Source organism: Sinocyclocheilus anshuiensis, unplaced genomic scaffold (genome assembly GCF_001515605.1).
Source record: "Sinocyclocheilus anshuiensis isolate Anshui unplaced genomic scaffold, SAMN03320099.WGS_v1.1 scaffold32, whole genome shotgun sequence".
Taxonomy (NCBI): Eukaryota; Metazoa; Chordata; class Actinopteri; order Cypriniformes; family Cyprinidae; genus Sinocyclocheilus; species Sinocyclocheilus anshuiensis.
This window is the reverse complement of record NW_015554060.1, coordinates 517,551-531,350: the sequence shown is the minus strand read 5'-3', so window position 1 is coordinate 531,350 and position 13,800 is coordinate 517,551. Positions and strand designations below refer to the sequence as shown.

The following is a 13,800-nucleotide window of genomic DNA, read 5'->3' as shown; positions in this document are numbered from 1 at the left end:
GAAGTGAAAAAGACCGTATAATTTACAGTGAATAACCGTAAATTGATTTTTTACGGTAAAATTCCGGCAACCACAGCTGCCGGTTTTTTACCATAAATTTTACAGAATTTTTTTTATGTTAATAATGCCAATAGGCATTTTTCTAATTTGCCTTCACAGCAAAGGGTTTAAAATAAAATACTCAAATAAAAATACTCAAATAAAATACTCATATACATTAAAGTCATGTGTGCCATACAAAGGCAAGCTTTATTACTGGAAAGACAAAGGGAGAAGTCATTTTAAAAATAACATTTTGAAATAAAACTGTGAGAAACACAAAACAAAATAGTTACCTCAATAAATTAATCCAAATAAATAGGACTAAGCAATTTTACATCAAGCACATCTTTGTCAATCCACAACAAGAACAAATATTTAATCTTGTGACATTCTTTTAAATGTCTTACAAAGATTACAAAACAGGATATGTACAACTGAAGAACTAGAGGACATGCTTGAAGTGTATTTGTTCCCAATATTGTGCAATGGCAGCATAATGACTGAATGTCCATCTCCATCTGGACGCTCACATTACCCAGAACTTAAACAAGTAAATCAGCAGCTACAATGTCTGACCAGCCATGTGACATGTATACACGCTGTTTATACTCCCTAGCACCCAAAATTCATCTTCAGTTTCTTTATTTACGCAGTCACTAGACAATGCAAAAAGGAATTTGGTGTGTGATCACAGTGGCAGAACTTGTAAACAGCCACGGCAGCTGCTCGCATCTTCCCTTCCACCACTGATGATTGAACAAAATGAGAAAAATATTGACTTCAAGTATACACAGATAAAGCAAAAACAATTATTTGAACAACAGTTAAAAAATGGAAAAATATCTTTCATTAAACAGGACCAGCCTGTTCAGTTTTATTCCAAAAGTCGGCTTCCGTTTCCAGTTTGACCTCGCAGATTCACAAACATCAAAGCTCTTATCAGGTCAGCTGATCCATATATTTAAAAGGTCCAGTCTGAATTTCCTTCCAGTCCATCTGCTACTCATGCATTAACCTCCCTTTATGCTCATGAACAGAACAACAATATTCCTATTTGGTTGAAAAGGAGAAGAAGAAAAAAAACGTGTTGCACTCCAATGGTCATATGCTCATCTAATTACTTTAACAAAGTCTGAACAGAGTCACAATATATTGGCTTGTTTTTACAGCAGTGCTGATGTATATCCACATAAATATATGTATGTCCACAAAGCAGTAGCATGAATTTATAATAGCCTTTTTTGTTTTAATTATTGCCACTGTACACACTTTGCATTACAAGCACTTGAACCATAATTATTGCTTTGTGGTGGAAAGCAGACTTCAAGATTAGCACTTTGCACAAGAAAACATTTTTTTTCCCATTGATAATCAAGTTTAGAAACACATTGGACGATATTACCCACAAATATTTCAGCTGCTAGTGCTGCAAATGAGCATGGAGGCAATGAAACGGGAGATTCTGCCGCTCGATGACAGAATGCTACATAAGATGCATGACAAACTACACCCAAGCTGGTCTGATCTTAAACATCTCAAACCAGGTGACTTAAAAACCTTCTTGCATACATTTTGGTTTCAGAAATCCTCAACATAATGCTACGGCATCTCTGGAGATTATTTTCAGGAATGAAAGCTTATTCATCATGCCGAATTCGATCCGATTGAGCCCTCGCAGAACTAGCACAGGGATCCCTTTGCAAATTCATGGTTGCCTACACTAGAAAGCAGCAGGAGACGTTAAGATACAGATAATCACTGTAATATGTACCCCAGTCACACCCATCCCATCTCTCAGATAGCTAATGCCTCTAAAAATAGAAGCGTGTATACAACATACAGTGTTCTAGTAGAGGAAAGAAGGGAAAATTGACTTTGGTAGTATCATAAATGGTCTTTTTACAAATATTTTTGGCCCGTTTCCCTCTATTCCTCCATCTTAGCGTTCAGATATGGGCGGCTCCCACTACTCAGCAGCCAATTCAACTTGCGTGACAATGCCAAATGGGCCACCTTCACCTGTACATGACCCGGGCCTTCCGCACTGCTCCACAACGTCCCGTTTCACAATTTTAGTGCATGCTGTAGGTATTTATTTTGAGACTTATACTAGAGAGCCTGTATTTATACATCGAATAACTTACATTGAACACTGGAACCTTTTTTAAACTAATTTGAAGTTTTACTCCATTGAATCATTCCGAGCTTCAACTGGCACGAGAGCAAATCTCTTGATAACAAGGAGTGAACAGATGAGGCTGATGATCGAATCTCATTTAAAAGCGAGATACAGTACTGAAAATACATATGCACTGTTGAAGAGCTCAGGACAAGGAGGACAGCGAGGTGTCCACTTGTTCTGAAAGGTGTTTCTTTGGGGGGTGAGGAAGGATTCCACACGTCAATGATGTGTCAATCGGAACTCACCCCCCTTCCCCAGACCAAAGCGCAGGGAATGGTGTAGCTTTTGTTATGGGGGGTGAAGATCTCCACTCACATTACAGAGCAACTCTTGGCCTTCTCCTTTTTGAAGGTAGAGGAGAGGAGCTCGGACTTGCTGGGCAGGTGGAGCAGGCGTTTGGACAGCCGGCGGGTCGGGCTGGGTTTGGCGAGCGGCTGTAGCTTGTTGATGCAAGCCAGCGCAGCTGTGCGGAACACGCTGTGGATGCTCTTCTCAGAGGTGAAGGCTGAACACTCCAGATAAGCCTCAGCGCCCAACTGTTTGGCCATGGCAGAGCCCTGTGATGGGAGATGCACAAACTCAGTTTGCCATAGTTTCTCAGTCTTACAAGCTACAGTGTTTCAAAAGATACAGTTTATAAATTCAAAAGCTCTGTTCATGTTATCAATAGTCTACATAGGTAGTTGAATATTAATTCAGTGCACTAAGTAAAATCATTTAAAACAGCAATTTATGATGTTCTTCCTTCCTAAAATATAAAGGACAGCTATACGTTTACATGTAACCATTTATATCAAGAGAAAAATTTTATTAATATGCATAAATATTGAGCATAACCATAACAGCGTTGTATTAAATTGTCAGTGTACTGAAGCCATAGCAAATTATTTAAACATTATCTAGCAATAAATGTGCATCTTCTTTTAATAATAAACTATTTGTGTTATAAAATTTCAAAATATAAACACACAGTTCAAACATTTGGGTTGGTAAGATTTTTATTAAATATTTTTGAAAGATGTCTCTTATGCTCACCAAGACTGGTTATTTAAAATAACGGTTTCTATTTTAATATATTTTAAAATGTAATTTATTCCTGTGATGGCAAAGCTGAATTTTTAGCATTCATGACTTGAATGAAATTCTAATAAGCTGATTTGGTGCTGAAGAAACATTTCTTATTATCAACGTTAAAAACAGGTGTGCTGTTTAATATTTTTGTGGAAACTGTCATACATTTTTTCAGAATTCTCAGGTGAACATCAAAGGAAATGCATCCTTGCTGAATAAAAGTATTAATTTCTTTATACTTACCCCAAATGTTTGAATGTTAGTGTAGTTCAAATGCACATTTACAGAGAATACTGCCTTAGAGTAAGCAAGATCAATGTGACAGTGCTAAGAAACAACTTGCGGCTGTACCTGCTCATGAGTGATGGGTGTTTGTTTCTGATTGGACAGCTCCATCAGCGTGCAGACATCCGTCCGAAGGTCTGTCTTGCAACCAACAAGGAGAATATGAGTACTGGGGCAAAAGTCGAGGATCTCAGCCCTCCACTGTAAAGACAGAAATATGCAATTCTAAGATGAATCAACTCTTGCAAAACACAGAAAACACATATTGTTCTGTATAACTAGGGTTTTGCATAACAGCGATTATCATAATCTGTGGTTTTTGAGTGCCAAGCACTTCTGGCAAGTATAGTGTGATAAATATTGCAGCCCAAAAATGAAGTACAGTAAGAAAACAAAAACAAATGAATCATTCATAATGTCTAAATTAAACAGACTTACTTTAAAGATACCCAACAAAACATATTACAGTGAAGAAAGCACAACGTAATGATAAGCTCCTGAGAATCAGGGTCAGTGCTGGGATTGAATATTAATAGGAATATCTAGTTACCTTCTTAAGTCCACTGTCAAAGATATCTGGGCGACTGATGTCAAAACAAAGGAGCACTGCATCCGAGTCACTGTAGCAGAGGGGTCTCACATTATCATAGTATGGAGATCCTGAAACAACAGAGAGAGATGCTACTGAATAGGAAAGCACAATTCAGTGATGAGAGAAGAATGCTTTCTTTCTTTTAAACATGCGAGAGTTACAATTCTTTTGAAAAACATGATAAAATGTTCTTTCTGTTGAGCCTCAAGTGCAGTTTGAGTGTCCTTGACATTTTGTTAAAATAATAAAATGCCCAAGACAGATGAGAGAACAACCACCTGGTTTCACAACACATTTAACTTTCATATGACGCATTTCAGAATGAAGCTGTTGATTGGGCGCATTTGTCTGTGCCTGTGTCACCTTGTTTAAGTCAGCAGAAAACAAAATGTCATTTCAGAGGTGGAATGCTTTTCAATGTTACATTCTGATACAAAGTTATGAAAGCAAGCATTTTTTAGAATAACATTCATTGATAAAATCTCACAGTAAACAAGGAACATTAACAAAATAGTCAATTTTAGTTTCACATCGTCAAGTTTTCAATACATTGGTTTGGATAAATCAAAGCAACATTTAAGACCATTTCAAATGCTTTTAAAAATATGAATCATGACCCTGCATTCTGAATCACACAATAAAAAATAAATAAAATTAATTAAATGACTAATGAAACTACATTTTACACCATTTAAACTCTAGTAATAACTACATTCCATCCATCCATCAATCTATTATTGTTTGAATACTGTAAAATATTTAGAAGTTACCTAAATTTTATTTATAAAAACGTTAGTCTAAATGAATATATTCATATTTTAAAGATCAATCATAGCTTTTACTACCGAGTGCTTGTGTATGAGTCTTTAAGCTAGAATTGAAGAAAAGCAGATCTGATGAGTATGAATGTGCTGTATAAATCTGCAGCAGAATCAGACAAAGGCTGGAGGTACAGCTCCCCTGGTCATCACTTCATTTCCAGTCGGCTCAGCATACATCCTGTTAAAGCCCTCTTCCTCTCACTGCTTGCTATATTGGTATTTTAAAGGAGAAGAAAATGACAACTGAGCTCTAAATCCTCATTGATCTATGTGTCTCGCTCTCTCCCTCAATTTCTTTTTTCCAGTAGATTTTGCAACTGGAGCGATGGGGCTGGGGTAGGCACTTCCTCCCACTCTTTCTCTGAATCTTTAAGTAAGCCCCCCCCCCCATACACACACACACACACACGTACCCAATACCTCCAGTCCCCCTGTTTCCACAGCAACAGCCTTGGAGTCAACCATCTGCAGAGCGCCGTCTTCCTAAAGGCGTCCCTTAACTGCTTATCAATCATTTGATACAGAGCAGTGGCCACCCACTTGGTACCGAGGAGATGCTGGGGTGGTGTAAACAGCCTTATATACACCTCAATATTGCAGAGTCTCCTTTTCTGTATTCATTTTGCCTCTGTCTCCTCCTGAACCTCACATGTAACGGTCTTCAGGTCTTTGCATTAGTCATTGATACAAAAGTTAGGCCATGCACTGTAGAAGCCTCAAAGTTAGTAATCACTCCCACAAACTGACAACTTTCAACATTCGTTGAAAGAATTGCTCATAAGAGTCATGTTTTAAGTTTTAAATAACCTAACATCAACATGAATGTAAATGTATAAAGCCAATTTGCCTTCGTTTCATTATGGAGATCACTAGTTGAAACTGCAGACTATCTTTCTTCACTCTGAAGCACAGATCACTGCCTATTTTCTCTCTCCTACCAAGACATCACGGACACACAAACCTGAGCGTGAGGCTGCATTCAATTGCTGCTGATCCTAATGCAGCGATCGATGTAGATGTACACCTAGGGACTGAGGAGCAATTTCAATTAAACTTGACAAAATGACACATCCCAGCAGTCAGAGACAAAGACCCTCACATGATGAGCTTACCAAAACTCACTAAAACCACTGTTTGAAATCTGAAAAAGGAAACATTGAGGACACATCACTTTTGTCAGTGAGCATTATCTAACTTGAATCCTGTACCAACCGCAGTCTTGGATCACAGAACTGCTCTATTGAACAACCCTGCACACAGTGAACAAACCACAGCTCAGCTCTCAACCCTGGGCCACATGTTCCCCAGCTGAACAAGAGGATGTTATGCTGTCTGCGTATTAACAGACGGAGGGGTTGTGAAGCGTGCAAAAAAGGGTGGAAAAAAAAGAGCAGAGCAGAGCAGAGTTGCTACAATCGGAATAAATGCTTTTTGTTGTGACGCCATGCCTGGAGCAAAACTATCTTCGCTGAAAAGTGGGCCAACGTGTGCATGTGATTGATATGAGACGGCCTTTTCCTTGGGCGCAGGAAGAGTCTTGTGAAGAGAACAGATGGAGGTGGAGTGGGCTGCTTTTGTGCGCCACACCGCATTCCATCTGCTGAACCCTTTCACTCTCTGAAAAACTAATTTAGCCGTTTTACCAATGACTGCGAACTATGAATGTAACTGGCAAGTTGCATCAGACATATTCTGAAACATAATAAAATTGTTAAATACATACATATTGGTAGGCACATGAGTGTGCTTGACGTCACATGTTTGTTTCGTGGAAACGTCACTTAAAAGGTGATCTTTTTAATTTAGGAATGATTCATTTCAGTACTTATTAAAGGTGTTATGTTGATAGTTCTCATCTCTCATGACTAAGCCATCTCTGACAGTCTCAATGATACAGCGATAACAGATCCTGTCAATTATTATTGCTTAATGCTTTACTAAGGAAAGAAAATATCATTCAAGTGTGAATAAGATGGTATCATATAATGAAAATAATATGCCACTGTTTCCTGCTTCTCTACTCTCAATCTACAGTGACAGATCAAAATAAATCATTTTATTCAAGTGAGCGAGCTTGTGGTCTCTATTGAATATGATGAGATAAAGACTGTGTGCAAAATAGTGTCAGACAATACATCTTTTTACGGTGTTGTAGTTTGCTAAACTTAAAAAAGGTAAACATCTAGTGTAGTACTAGTAGAATTAAAGAACAAATAACAAATGATTATTTTAATGAATCACTCAAAAAGACTAACAAGCTATCAGTTTGAATCATTTTGATGAATTCACTTAATGAACTATTCCGCAAATCATCAGCATTCAAGTTTGACTCAAAATAAAGCATACATTTTGTGTACTTTAAATAGTTACTGATTATGTGTAGTTAAACATGTGCAACAAAATTACTTTAAAATGTTTTTTTTTTATTATTTTAATGAAAAGATTAACTTTCATTTTAATGTAGGCTATAGTTTAATGTTTTAAAATGCATTTACTAAAACATTAAAATATTTTTTTTGTATGTTAGGTGGGTAGATTTACAGAAATCTATATGAATTACTATAAGATTGTATCAAATTGAAAATGCTTCAAATAAATGAAAAGCAAATATTAAATGAAAAACTTAAGTTATAAAATGTTAACTTGGCAACTAACTGAAGACAAAGCTAAATATAAATATTAAAAATACAAAAATCACAAAATTACTAAAACTTATGCTACAAATAAAATGAAATAAAAGCCAATTATCAAAATATTATTAAATATTATAACGGTACATAAATACTGCATAGTAGTTGACATTTCAAATGTGGCACAGAATGAAAAAGCTGACTAAGAGTAAACTTCAATGCAGTGGAATCTGTGGGAATTAATCAGCACTCTCAGACTCATGTAAATGTGAGCAGGGGGCTGAGAGAGGTCAACGTTCACAAAGGAGCTAGAAGCAAATGAAAGCCCCTGTCCGTCTTCCCAGTAGAGATGATGAGAACAAAACCTAGAGCATTCTCCATATCCCCCCTCCCCCCTTTCCTTAAGATCCCAGAGATTCCATCACAGAACATGATGGGGGCCCAACAAAGAATCCCCCCTCTCTCTCTCTCTCACTGCGAGGGGCTGGCCATGACCCCTCAGGGAATACCATCTCAGAGCTACGGTGGTGTTTCCTCATTGGTGCCTGTCATCAACTGCCAATGGCCACTGGAGAGCCCATTAATCTACTGGCTGTTTTAATGTGCTAATGGAGCACTATTTTTACGCACATGATCTTGTGTAGTCATCCCATACCGAAGCAGAATTCATATTCGCAGAAATGTACATCCAGTGTAACGGCAAATGCCACCTAATCCATTGCTAATACCTCAATGCAAATTAAATATAACCTCCATATTAGAAATACAGACAGCCATCTTCTAAGAGCCTGCAGTAGGTCCAATTGGCTGTCGTGATTAAGTGATTGATTTTCACCTGTAACTCCTTTCTGGGCCTCAAAGCATGCCATTTGAAACCCAATGATGAAGTCAGCTCAATCAATGAGGAAAAGACTAATAAGAAGCCTCATTCAGAGAATATTACCAACCAGCATCTTACAGCCCATAAACAACATGCATATGCATATGCAAAACTGCCACGCTGTAAAATTATTCCATCATTATGTCATAACATCTTTGTTTCCATTTAAATGTCGTTTCTACTTGAGTTCAAACTAAATTTACTTCAGTACTAATTTAATTCAAAGTGACTGAAAAAGTGAAATGAACTAATTACTTTGGCACCGTTTTGATTTTATGCACAAAACTAAAGCAGCAGCAATTCAGCTTTTTACTGTGCAGTGTGCACTGAATGTAATGGAACATCATCTAGCAGTTCTGTATAAATATATACGCACATTGAAATGTTTGGGACCAGGAATTTTTTTAACAGAATTACTTTTCTGCAAGGATGCATCAAATTGATCAAAATCAACAGTAAATATATTTATAATGTTACAGAAGATTTCTATTTCAAATAAATGCTGTTCTTTGGAACTTTATATTCAAAGAATATTGAAAAGTCCACAAAAGTCAGCACAACTGTTTTTAACATTGAAAATAAAGAGAGTTTCTTGAGCACAAAAGCAGCATATTAGAATGATTTCTGAATGATCATGTGACACTGAAGACTGGAGTAATGGAATAGATGACATTTTAAACTATTAAAACAAAATAGGATTGTTTTAAATGGTCATAAATAATTCACAATATTACAGTTTTTACTTTTAATAATTACATTTTATATTTGAGAGTACTTTGACTTGGAATATCTGTTTGACTTGATGAAAATACAGTTCAAAATCTACAGCCTCAGCCATGATTAACGGCTAAAAAATGGATAAAACTCTGGTTTGCCCTCTCATCCTCATGCAAGCCAGGACTCATCCCCTTAAACCGTACTCTGCGATTCAGCTGGCTTGTCTCCAAGCAGACTAAATCAGATAAAAAAAGCACGAGCAAAAGACTGAGGCATATTAACAGCACATATTTCATTCAACAATCTGTACATGAAATCGCAATCCTTGCTTGCTTTCTCACTCACCGTCTGCCAATCTCCACTGCATGCATACAAACAGACAAACACATCACAGAAACCTAGTCCTATCACCCACACTTCACAGTCAGTGGACGGCCAGACATTTCTGGGTGCTAATTATGATGCTTCTGTTGGCGTGCGTTTAGCACACATCCAAAGACACATGAGATTATCATGTCTGTCATTTACTAGGGATTCAGAAATGAGCAGTGTGAAGCAGACAAACAGCACATTATAATCAGGTCAATAGGAAGCCGTGGGCAGATGTGAACTGCCTCAGTGACCACATAGGCCTACTCCCTCGTTAGTCTGCTGACTTTGCATGGCAGCTGATAGACAGACAGACAGACGTCTAGTCTCATGCCTGATGCATATTGCACAGAAAACTAGAAAACACTTTGTTGATTTGACAAGCACTAATCTGATTGGCTGACTTCACGCAACTTCCGGTATTAAGGGCATAGAGAGTTTATCATCAGTTTATCATAATTTGCTTCCATCTGAAAATCATGTTAACAAGGTACTCAACAAGCACTTTTGAGAATGAAAATGACAGGATTTTCTAAACTTTTACAATATTCAAGTTAACTAGATACCAGAGCGGTACAGTAAAATAATAATAATAAAATCATCTGTACTTATTACTTTTGAAACAGACAGAAGTTCTGATCACACGGAATTTGGTCCAGTGGACACTGTTTTGAATTGGTGACATTGATTTTAAACATCAAATCCATATAAAGCATGTAGAAATTTGTTTTTATGTGTCATTTCATTGCAAACATCTGTTGCAATTATTCAGCATTTACATCTTCCTGCACTGCTTCAGCATTTGCATAAATAATTACATTTGCGTTCAAATTCAATATTCTAATCAGGTAGTTTAGTAATCAGCATGACTGGATTGGCCCAACACAGTTCAAAACAAGCCAGACTGTTGCCATGAACAGAATATAAAACCACTACAATTTGTAACAACCATAAAGAGAGTAACAGAGTCGTGAAAACAAATTGTCAAGACAATGGCATATTTGAAGTCAATCACTGTGGTTTCCAATTTCTAATGTATTCTCCAGACAATTTCAAACAGATTATGAATGCACTCAAAAGCAAAATTGCATGAATAATATATATATTCTTAATATATTTTAATGTAATGTTTTATATATAATACCAGAACTGATATACTATGCCTTCTCCCCATTTCACATGACATTTCACTATAATGATACTGCTTCATTACATTACATGTACCATCCGAGTTGCATAACATGCACAAATAAAAATGTTACTGTGCATTTTAGTATTTAGTAACCGAATCACCCATTTAGTCTTACCTGATGTGTCCCATAAACTCAATTCAACACGCTGGCCATCGAGCTCCAGACAGGCTGTGTAGTTCTCAAATACTGTGGGCACATACGTCTGTGGAGAAGATGCAACATATTAACACCGATCAACGCATGTGATGCTGCATGTATGTGATGCTTACGTATCGTTCTTCATCACTACGAAAAACGATTTAATGTATGCTTTATTGTTATGCCAGTAAGATAAATTATATGGACTAACTCACTTGGTAACTAAAGCATGTTACAATGAAACTAACATGTATGAGAGAAACAACAGTTTGTTATTCGGCAAAACCATTGGCTCTAATGCTATAATTTTAGAATTAATTTAATAAATGGGCGTCTTTCAGAAACGCTGTAGGCTACTGACCTCTGGATAACAATCCTTTGCCAAAACCTGTAACATCGCAGTTTTCCCGCATTGAACATCCCCAACCAGCACCAGTTTACATCTGACCACCAGTGGCTGTGCGTTTCTTCTCTCTTTCATGATTTTGCGATATCCTCTAACCGAACAAACTAAACCAAAAAACACCTAAAAGAGACCAAAACGAGGATGCGCGAGTTCACAAACGTTTCTGTGCATACAACAACGCGAATTGCCCGCAGCCCAAGTGATTGAACAATGGACTGGGGGTTTATATATGCCGCACAACAGCCAATCAGCTTGCACCATGCTCATGACGTCTCACATTCTTCTTGCCTCCTCTCCGTCCGGAAACGTAATATTTCCCCGACGACTCAGCCTTTTGGGAAACTTTTGTCTCATCCTTACCGAATAAAAAAATTCCACTTAAATGCTAATTTTATACACGAGTTGTCCAAAATGTCCACACTAGGGTTGTTCTTTGATTACAAAAGACTATATATAAATAGATTTATAGGCTATTATAAATCACATAGCCTGCGAGAATAACAGTGGATATAGTAGTACACTGAATATCTGACACATACAAACTAAATCATGCCACTTGCCGGCTTTTCCTGCATATTCTGGCATCTTCATTGTCTCCAGAGTAATTAATTAGATTGTTTTCACTCCAATAGCCACAGACAAGAGGTCAATAGGGCTGTTCACATATCCTTGTCCTTCCGCCTACTGACTTTACTTTCACCTTTAATGATCTGTGAATTACCTACTTTCTTTAGGGGAAGACTTATGTTTTACTTTCATTTCCCAAAGTCTTTTGAATTCATGCATGATAAATTCCCCCCAGATGATACATCCCCCAAAATTTCAATGGCTAATTCTTAAACTATTAAATTATTCTGCCCTAATCCTTATAGTCGTGATTAAATTATCCGTTTCGACATGCATGTTTGGTTTAATTTCAGTTTTAAAGTCATTTTACAGTAAAGTCTCGCATGACTCCTCATAAAAATCCCCTTGACTAAAACCACGAAAAGGTTTGTTTACAGTACTAACTGACTGGATTATTGGACAAATTACTCTTTGATCCCTGTCTCTGTTTGTTTTGGACACACGGTAGTTTGATTAATGGTGGGTGGGAGGCAAAAAGTTTATTGGCCTGATGGGGTAGTTCAAACTCTCAGCCCTCAGGGAGTCTCAGAAGGCTAACGTGGTCTGATAGACAACAGGCACACAGAGACACTTTCAAGGTTATATTTGTATGTTAAACACCTCAGAGACTGAGGATAATTGGAGTAGACCTAATGTAAACACTTCCCTCTTCTCCCCTACTTGCAAATTCATTTATTCTCCAACCTGGAATTCTTCATCTTCACATCATTGAATGTTTTCAGAGCAGTACGTTAAATGAGCAGTACATTAAGATTTATCAAGTAGGCCTATTTTGTGTCCCAAACTTTTGTCCCTGCTTGTCCCATGTCACACTTCAAATAACATTCAGGATAAAATTGTGTGCTGGACTTACAATATTTTGTCATTAATTTGACTCAAAGCCCTTGTCATCTTGTCATATGTGCCATTCAATTTACTGAAGCAGTGATATCATTGATGAGGCTCGTAGTATCCTCAGCAGAGGTGGAGATCGCATGAAGTATGTATGAGAGGAGAATTCCCCTGCTGTAACAGCAGGGCACAAAGCACAGGAAAGCAGGTGGAACTGAATAATCAACAGCCCCGTGTGTCACAACACAATCTGCTGTTGGAGACAGAGGAAGGAGGTGCCAGAAGGTGGCAGTTGGGTTCCCATCGCTGTTTAACCTCCGTGGTTCATGGTCACTTGGCATCTTTTGCAGATAATTACGTAAGACAAAATAGTGTTTAAAGTCAAAGTACTGCAATAATGAATTCTTTTGATAATTACATAATTATAACATAATTATTATACATAATTATAAAAACTAAAAAAGTTTTACATTAAATTGAAATATTACACATTTTAAATTAAATGGTTTAATCATTATATAAAATCATTTAAAATATCTTTGGTTTTTCAGCATTTTGTATTTGAACCCTTTCCAACAATGACTGTATGTGATTTTGAGATCCATCTTTTCACATTGAGGACAACTGAGGGACTCATATGCAACTATTACAGAATGTTCAAACACTCACTGATGCTCCAGAAGGAAAAACGATGCATTATGAGCCAGGTGAATTGAAATTGGTGAAAACTTTTTGAATTTGAAGATCAGGCATTATTATATAAAATCATTTAAAATAAACTATTATTTAAATTATTTGAATATATTTAAAAAATATATTATTAACATTTTTGATTTAATGTTTATTTTATATTTAAATTTAAACATCCATATAACACACACACATTGATTTGAAAGTGAAATTTTGAAGTAGAACCCCCACCCCTGAAATTTAGTTTATATATTTTAGGATATAAATACAGTTGAAGTCAAAAGTTTACATACATCTTTCAGAATCTGCTAAATGTTAATTATTTT

General features: G+C 36.8%; 1 protein-coding gene across 1 annotated transcript; it reads right to left on the bottom strand.

Moving 5' to 3' along the window:
* Positions 1-232: 232 nt before the first annotated feature.
* On the bottom strand, positions 233-11,520 carry LOC107668562 (rho-related GTP-binding protein Rho6-like). Its single transcript, XM_016460491.1, has 5 exons — positions 11,282-11,520; positions 10,897-10,984; positions 4,131-4,240; positions 3,647-3,781; positions 233-2,781 (listed from the first exon to the last, which is right to left on the bottom strand). The coding sequence occupies exons 1-5, from the start codon at positions 11,399-11,401 to the stop codon at positions 2,536-2,538; spliced, it is 699 nt and encodes a 232-aa protein (XP_016315977.1). The 5' UTR covers positions 11,402-11,520; the 3' UTR covers positions 233-2,535.
* Between the last annotated feature and the right edge of the window lie 2,280 nt (positions 11,521-13,800).